This window comes from Abrus precatorius, unplaced genomic scaffold, assembly GCF_003935025.1.
Source record: "Abrus precatorius isolate BTA unplaced genomic scaffold, Abrus_2018 Scaffold6, whole genome shotgun sequence".
In the NCBI taxonomy this organism is placed as follows: Eukaryota; Viridiplantae; Streptophyta; class Magnoliopsida; order Fabales; family Fabaceae; genus Abrus; species Abrus precatorius.
Window position 1 is genome coordinate 885316 of NW_020874406.1, and position 9259 is coordinate 894574.

At 28.4% G+C, this 9259-nt stretch overlaps 1 protein-coding gene across 1 annotated transcript; it reads left to right on the forward strand.

Moving 5' to 3' along the window:
* Positions 1–6443: 6443 nt before the first annotated feature.
* On the forward strand, positions 6444–8757 carry LOC113869148 (classical arabinogalactan protein 9). The gene is made up of 2 exons (XM_027505325.1): positions 6444–7216; positions 8496–8757. Exons 1-2 carry the CDS (start codon positions 6629–6631, stop codon positions 8577–8579), a joined length of 672 nt encoding a protein of 223 aa, XP_027361126.1. The 5' UTR covers positions 6444–6628; the 3' UTR covers positions 8580–8757.
* The last annotated feature ends 502 nt before the right edge of the window (positions 8758–9259 follow it).

The following is a 9259-nucleotide window of genomic DNA, read 5'->3' on the forward strand; positions in this document are numbered from 1 at the left end:
CTTCTCTTTTACTTTCTATTTAAATCTTAATTCCAAATTTTAAAATATATAAAGTATATAAAATTTGCATATAAAAATTTATTTATCTTATTTTTCAATTTATTTATATTGGATATTATTCAATATAATATAATTTTATTATTATATTTTTTATATTTAAATTATAATTTTATAATATTAATATATACTAATTATAATATAAACAAATTTCTGTGACATATAAATATATTTAATAATCTATAATTAAATTTTTTATAATAATATTTATAATATTTAAAGTCACATATAAATTATTTTTAACTGTTATTTTTATTTTTTATAGATAATTTATTTTAAAAATAATCAAAATTTTTATTTAATATTTTTTTATCTTTCTGAAAAATAATTAATTTAATATTTAAAATATAATTATTTAAAAATATATTATATATATATTTAATTAATAAATATACGATTCAATAATATGAGATTAAATTATGATACTTGATATATAATAATAGTTTCAGAAACACAAAATAGGCTTATTTAACAAAAAAAATTATTTATTTTTATCCTTAAATTATGTGCTATATAATTTTATAAGATAAAATAAAATATATAATTTTATTCCTTCAATAATTTTTACCTTAAAACATTTTAAATATATTTAAATTTATTTTTTTATTAAGAATCCTTATGTTGTAGTATGTATATATACATGTTAAATTATTACAAATTAATTATAACAGTATTTTTAAATTTTATAGAATTAAATTTATAATTTATAAATTTAAATTATATTTGAGTTGAAACCTTTTACTTTTAAATTTAATTTATAAATATTTAAAAATATATTATAAATCTTTATCTAACATATGAATTCATTTTATTAGTAATAATATTAATATTACTAATTAATTTTAAAATTTAAAATAATTTAAATGTATTTTTAAACTTTATAAAATTAAATCTATAATCTTATAAATTTAAATTTTATTTAAGTTTAATCTTTTTACTTTTAAAATTAATTTAAAAATATTTAAAAGTATATTATAAATCTTTATATAATATATGAAATCATTTTATTAGTAATAATATTAATATATACTAATTAATTTAAATTTTAAAATAAATTAAATATTATCATAAATATTTTATAGAATTATTTTTTATATTATAATTATTAATTATAATATTATATTATAACATAATAATTTATCCGTATGTTACACGGGTCACCTATAAATCTTAATTAAAATTTTAAAATATATAAAGTATCTAAAATTTGCATATGAAAATTTATTTATCTTATTTTTCAATCTATTTATATTTGATATTATTCAATATAATATAATTTTATTATTATATTTTTTTTATTTAAATTATAATTTTATAATATTAATATATACTAATTACAATATAAACAAATTTCTGTGACATATAAATATATTTACTAATCTATAATTAAATTTTTTATAATAATATTTATAATATTTAAAGTCGCATATAAATTATTTTTATACGTTATATTTATTTTTTATAGATAATTTATTTTGAAAATAATCAAAATTTTCATTTAATATTTTTTATTTTTCTGTTATATTAAAAATAATTAATTTAATATTTAAATTATAATTATTTTAAAACTAAATTATATATATATTTAATTAATAAATATACGATATAATAATAAAAAATTAAATTATGATATTTAATATATAACAATGGTTTCAGAAACATAATAAAAGTATTTTTAAATTTTATAAAATTAAATTTATAATTTATAAATTCAAATTATATTTGAGTTTAAACCTTTTACTATTAAAGTTAATTTATAAATATTTAAAAGTATATTATATATCTTTATATAACATATAAAATATTTTATTAATAATAATATTAATATATACTAATTAATTTTAAAATTTAAAATAATATAAATATTATCATAAATAGTTTATATAATTATTTTTTATTTTATAATTATTAATTATAATATTATATTATAACATAATAATTTATCCGTGTCACACTCTCACCTGCCTATACACTTAAAGAGAGAGATCAGAGCTATTCCACTAACAAGCTCATATATATTACTGTTTAAACGAAAGCCTGTGCATCAGGACCAGCAAAAAAAACGAAGTAAGAAGAAGAACAGCAACGATGGATGTTAATTTTTCCAAAACTACTAAAGAAATGACTTAAAATTTCAAACAAAGAGGAAGTGGATAGTTCCTCCTTTCCTCCTCGGATCCATCCATTAACAAAGAATTTGTTGAAAGGTGTTGATTAACGACGAGGATGATTGATAGGATCGGATCGGAGTGAAAATAATAGGAAGGAAAAGATACGAGCTAACAAAAGGAGGTTGAAAAGTAGCATCGACCTTTAAACTAACTAACCCTACCAACACGCCTCTTTACTTTCTCGGTCACTTGATTCCGACCCACCTTTGTTAAAGTTTTCTTACTCACTATCAAAATGAAGAAACAAAAAGGACACTGCAAGCTCAGTTTTCTTTTCTTTTTTATTTTTGGTGAATGTGCACGCGCGTGTGGTTAGCACTGTTTATTTGATATTCTCAAAAAAGGACAGAAGATACAAAAATTTACAATAATAAGTAACCAACGACAAGCATAACTTGTTTTTGAAATCACCGCATTGATTCATGTACCTATACGAAGCGGCAGTAAAAAGAGTTATCAATTTTCTCATGAAATGGTGGTTGAGGTTTATGACTCTTTCTAGTATGCGAAATTCAGATCGCTTTGAAAGCGTACCAATCGGTTGTTGAGGTAGATACTCCCTTACAAATGTGTACACTTGGCAGCTACTCAGTTATACTTCCATGTGTAAGAAACCTTCTGAAATCAAAGTTGGAACAAATTGGTGATGACGGTGCTTAATTGGGTGAGAAATCTTATTACTGAAACAATAGGTTAACCTCTGTCAACAGTAGTCAACTCATTTTATTTATTTATTTATTTGGGGATATGCATGTAAGTACAAATTGCGTTAGTGCGTCTATATTAAGACAATAAATACAATCCATGCATGACAAGAATTACTGCTAATCATGTTTTTCAAAGCTGACATGAAATTTGGATTGTTTTCTAAGCAAAGTCTTCCAATGGCAATAACTTTTCCTCATTAATTAACACCATTCTCATTGATGTTACCTGCTTTCATTCAATCAAAAGCAAACAACACATGTGAATCCAAATAATCATGTTTATTGCCAGCAGAGGGCCCAAGCCCCCACCATAATTTTGGGTTATGGGGCTGTGATTATGGCTGTTACTCATTACCGATGTTAAGCTATAATCATCAGTTGTCAGTTTATCAATATTTTTCACACAACTGATGATTCTATAAATATGAATTTACTTTTATCTTTGTTAACATATTATCATATATATAATATCGCTTATGTGTTACTCTGTAGCAGAAAGCTCAGTAGGCCCCAACACGAGTATGTGGCCAGCTCCAGATCCACCATACCAACCAGTCCTCTCTAGCTTTGCCTTTTTTTTCCCTACAGCCCTCAACCGTGGCGTACAAATCACACATGCCTTGAGGTCCAGCACAAAATGAAGCCTCATGACCCACAGTTACCACTTTGTTAATTTATTCGAAGCTTCCAAGCCGAGTATAAACCTTGTTATATTAACATACATGCATACGTGGTGGATTACCACTCTTAATTAAATAGATTTTTCTACTATAACAAAGTATTTTCAAAATTTTACCAAGTTTCTATTGGGCACAAATATTCTTCACAATCATTCAAGAAAAACCCAAAGGTATTTTCATTTTTATTTTTTTTTGCTAGTAACGTTATTTTATATACAGCAGAAAATGAATAGTGAATTTTTATTAAAAATTATACTATTCAATATTATTAATATTTTAAATTTTCAATAAAAATGTGTTATTGAATATATATTAATCGTTTCTAAATTATTTAAGATATGTTCTTTCATTATATATATAATTCGTGAAACTTATTAGTAGTCGTGCATTTTCTAGTATCTTTCAAATAATAATTAATAAACTTAAAGTATTTTATTTTCCTAACAAAAATTTTACAACGTTTGAATAGAAATTTGTAAGTTATTATCCGACACATCAGAACAGTAAATTGTTTCCACTTGCACTTAAACGTTGCTTAAGATTCAAAATTATGTTCAAACACGATCCAATCACAAAGTTTTCTTTTTATAACAAAAATCGTGTTTTTTTTTTTTTTTATCATTCCATCTTTTGTAGAGTACAGTCATGTTTGAATAAAGATATTTATAATAATGTGAGATTAGTTCTCTCGATATATTTTTTATAGACAAAATTAAAATTTAATTTGTAAAGAATTAAATATATTTTATTTAAACTAATTATTCACTAATTAAAGAGTCTATTTATAATAATTCTTTTCACGAGTTTTGGGTAATAATTAATAACATTACGCAAAGCCAAAAACTTAAAATAAGATCTTATAAATTTTAATAAGGACTCGTGTTTAATATCCTTGTATATAAGTCACTCTTCGGTTGTCACTAGAAAAATATTATTTTTATAATATTTATTATTTTTTTATTTTCTTTTATAACATTAGTCGTCTTATAGCACAATAGCTTCTCTTCTTTTATTTAATTTTATATATACACAAAATTAATTTAGAAATATAATTTCTCCTAATACACGCGCAAAAGATCTATTTTAACTTTTGGTTCTATGGATAATGATTCCGTGGGCTTCTTTTTATTATATTTTTGGTGCAATGGAGGAGTTAAACTCCAAAACTAAGATGATTCCGTGGACTTTGTATACACCTAGCACGATACCACGTTCAAAAGAAATTGGTACATGCACTTCAAACTGATAAGCTTGCTAAAATGCCAAACACTAATCATATCCTTTCTAAAGCAGATTCTGTGTTAACAAACCCAGATTGGAACAGGTTGTGATTTGTGAATACTTGTATGGCCTTTGTTCCCGAGAGCCCACACGATGGAATATTTCAAATTTTACTTTTTAATATAATAATATATTTAATATTTAATTTATAATCTTATATGAATTATAAAATCTCTCGCCACTAACTCTTTCTTAATATTGTTTACTATTTTATTTTAATGAAACTGTTTTATGTGCATTATATAACGATTTATTAAAATAATTACATAATAAAATCTATGCATTAACAATAATTTTTTTTATTCATAAAAAAATAACAAAAGATTAGTCGTTAATGTTGTCTCTATTGACATATTTTTCAAAACAAAAAAATATTAATACAAATATTACAAGTTTGAAAATAATATGATATACTAATATTATACATGATTTCTTATACCATATAAATATATAATTACTAATGAATAATTCCTTCAGTATATGGCAATTAATAAGGAAACGCTTACAACATGTTCAATAAATCACGATCAACTAGTCAATTAGTAGATGATCATTAATATTTTTGGTAGACTGCATACACTAACTAGTTGTCCGAGTAAGAAGGCTTTTAATTTGATATCTATATTTTCAGACAAATATTATATTTTAATATATTTTTCTTAGACATATATAAACCTGAATTGAATAGTGATTTTTTATATGAAAATAATGCCACATTATATCAATGAAGTTTTTTAAAAACATCCACATAGGTAGGTAGATTGAGTTGAGTGAATAATATCTAAATTATGAGCAGACCGAATTCACCGATTCTAATAACTTTTAAGAATAACATTTCGTGCAAGTACGTAAGCACCAAGCACTTTACCTCGTATCTTTAGGGGAGTAAAATTATAACATAATTATGAAAAATAATATAAAATTATATATATAACCAAATGATAAAGATTTTTGGAAGTAAAATATGCGCGAGTAATATATTGTTCCTTAATTTAAAATCCAACTTAAATCACCAAACCAAACCACGTACATAGTTGGATTGGGTTGGTTCTGCAGCATCTAAGCATTACCTTGGTCGAGCTAAACAAACAGTAAGCACTTAGCAGTATGATTTGGGTGGTTAGAGGCAAGCTATCATAATTCGTGGTGGGTACTCTTGTTTAAAAAAAAAAAAAGAGTTGAAATTCTAAAAACACCTTTTCTCCGCTGTTATGTAATTAACAGCTATCAGGGGCCGTTATCCGTTGATGAAAAATGAAAAGAAATGTGAACTATCAGATGACTATTGCATCCTAAAAATAGTTTGACAATGCTTTCATACTAAAACACTGTCCAATCTGTAAATGTAAATAAATGTATTTAAACAAGGTAGCAGTGAAAATATGTTAAAAGTTAAATTGACGATGGTGTAAGCAAAGTAGTGGAACATAATGTGCATTGAATTAAAGAGGTAGAGGTGGCAGAAAGATAAGGGTGTATTGTTATGTTGAGAGATGGGTCCCAATCGGTGATGAGAGACAGAACGCTTGAGTTGTGTTTGGTAGCGACGCGAATAAAAGGTGTTTGCGTTTGGATCCAAATTGTCAGTCTGGGTCTGGCTATATAACCTGTCCCCTCCCACACTCATCTTAACCTCAATACCCTCTTCTTTCGCTTCCTCTTGTGCTAAGCCCTGCCACCTGCGCAGGTTAAGCATAGAGATAGACAAAATAATTAATTGAGCAAACAAAATATGGACACACATTTGGTTCTTTTAGTGGGTTTGATCTGCACCGTGGTCGCCGGCGTCGGAGGCCAAGCTCCATCAAACTCCCCAACCACTTCTCCGGCTCCACCCAATAACACTCCTGCTCCACCCACTCCTCAAGGTTCTCCACCACCCGTTCAGCAGTCTTCTCCGCCACCCGCTCAGCAGTCTTCCCCCCCACCCGCTCAGTCCTCGCCTCCTCCCGTTCAGTCCTCGCCTCCGCCAGCATCCTCTCCACCGCCAGCAGCCACGCCCCCACCAGTGAACTCCCCACCACCTGCGTCTCCTCCCCCAGCCTCTCCGCCACCTGCGTCTCCTCCACCGGCTACTCCACCTCCTGCTTCTCCTCCTCCATTTTCCCCTCCCCCTGCAACTCCCCCTCCCGCTACTCCTCCTCCCGCAGTTCCTCCGCCCGCACTCACCCCGACGCCTCTCTCGTCTCCACCCGCTACTTCTCCCGCTCCGGCTCCTGCTAAGGTCAAGAGTAAAGCCCCTGCACTCGCACCGACCGTCTCCCCTTCCGAAGCTCCCGGTCCCAGCCTCGCCACCATCTCTCCCTCTGGCAATGACGATGTAAGTCTCTCTCTCTCTCTCTCTTTCTGTGTTGTTATGTGCCACTGTTACCACGTAGCATATATACCATACTCTCACCATTTCTCATGGAAATCAATTATTTTTCCTTTCTCCTCTGCTCTCACTCTATATCATAGCTTCCTCTGTTTTCGTAACCTATTTTGAGTGAACCGAGGAAAATAGAAGCAGATATAAGGGGTGTCGTGCCATGTCCATCTTCACTCCAGTTTATTTTCTATCAAATATGTGCATTTGCAAGCACAAAATATATATTCGTATATAAAAAAAATCATAAAGCATTAATTTAAGTTAAGATATTTAAAAAAGAGCAACTCTAAATGGGACCTCTGGTTAATAACAACATGCCGAGTTTCATTTTTAATATCCAAACTCTACTTAAATTAACTTCAAACCTAGAAAGAACACTTTCGTCTTTAGTGCTTCAAAATTTAGCAGGCTCATTTTATTGAAATTTACATATCAAACGTTTTATTTTTATTTATTTGAAAAATAAAGAAAATTATGTTAATTTTTTTTCTTATCCTTTTATTTCAAAATGAAATGGTAGTTGTAATTGTTAATTACTAAGGATAGGATTGTACTGGGTGGTGGTGGTGGTGGTGGACCAGCGGGCGAGTGCTGTAGCTGAGATGCACAGAAATCCCAACAATCAAATTAATGTCATTTTGGTAATAAATATAACTATAAAAGTTGGAAAAATGTGAAGACCATTACATGTTCAAACTGAATCTTATCCCTATTATAGGTAAATGTGGATCTGAATGTGTTGTTAGAATTTTAAGCGTGCGTGTCATTGTTTTGCGTAGGGATGTTTAACGTGGGGCGTTAGTATAAACATGATTTTTGTTTCTTTGTTTTTCTCCTAATAATGGATAATGCCTGAAGCAAAACACATTTATACCCAAATACCAGTTATTTCACATTATATCTTTAAAGTCGCCTGAGCATGAAATTGAATTGGAAATTGGAAGAATTAAAGTTGTTTACTCTTAAATATTCCATCAAATGTCCTCATTACTATGGCGAATATACGTTTTCACTTGTACAAGAAGGAAAACATTTTTCTGCACAGCATTGCTATCTGCTATTTGGTAAATGTGTTACTTTCCCAAACTTTATGTTAAAGCTTTCTCCTACTTCATCATTCCATTTATTGCGTAGCTTTGTTTGTTCTGGATCTTACCACTCCCTTAGATTGCGTCTGTTGCAAATATTTAAAAAGTTAGCTGCTCAATTAATGGACTTTGTGGCGTTGCAGAGTGGGGCTGAAAAGTTGTGGTCCTTCCAGAAGATGATTGGGAGCTTAGTATTCGGATGTGCTCTTCTGTCCTTGCTGTTCTAGAGATCTGTCTTCGGATCCATGTTATTTTGCTATTTACCTTTATATATTATTTTGTGGATGTGATATGGGAGTTTATTACTGTATTTGATTTATATACATTGCTTGCATTCTTGGGAGATTTGAGGGGAGGTTTTGTATTTGAGGGCAGTTATTTTGTATCGCGCTATTATTAGTTTATCGTTCCATTTGAGTATTTTCTTCCTCTTTATTTTTAACCTTTTCATTAATTAGAATATTAGTATTTACTTAATATCGCGCTGTTTACTTCTTCCCAAGCCAAATAGATCATGTGCGCAGCATAAATAATACGCCCTATTATACATCGTAGATAATACTATTTTATTTTAATTTTAGTTTTCAAAGTTAAATTTAAATAACTAAAAAGTTAAAAAAATTATAAAAAATGAAATAAATGTAATTTTTAATAAAAAATATTATTCTGAATATTTAAACTCAATCTTGAAGAATAAGTATGATAAAAACGTTTAAAATATAGTTGGGGATTTTTTTATTTGGTAACAAGTCAAAAAGAAAAAAAGCAGAAAAAGAAATTACAGCAGCAAATGATAGAGGCAGTATCAAGTGATCACAAAAACTCGAAGGAGTAAAAGTAAGTAACAGGTTGTACAAAGCGACACTCAATTTGGCCAAATAATGGACGCAAAATTGCTCTCCCCACA

Bases quoted from the DNA above. Each gene is read 5' to 3' on its own strand.
- LOC113869148 (XM_027505325.1), top strand. From the start codon at position 6,629: ATGGACACACATTTGGTTCTTTTAGTGGGTTTGATCTGCACCGTGGTC. The intron at 7,217-8,495 runs GTAAGTCTCTCT...GTGGCGTTGCAG, and splicing joins CTCCCTCTGGCAATGACGAT to AGTGGGGCTGAAAAGTTGTG.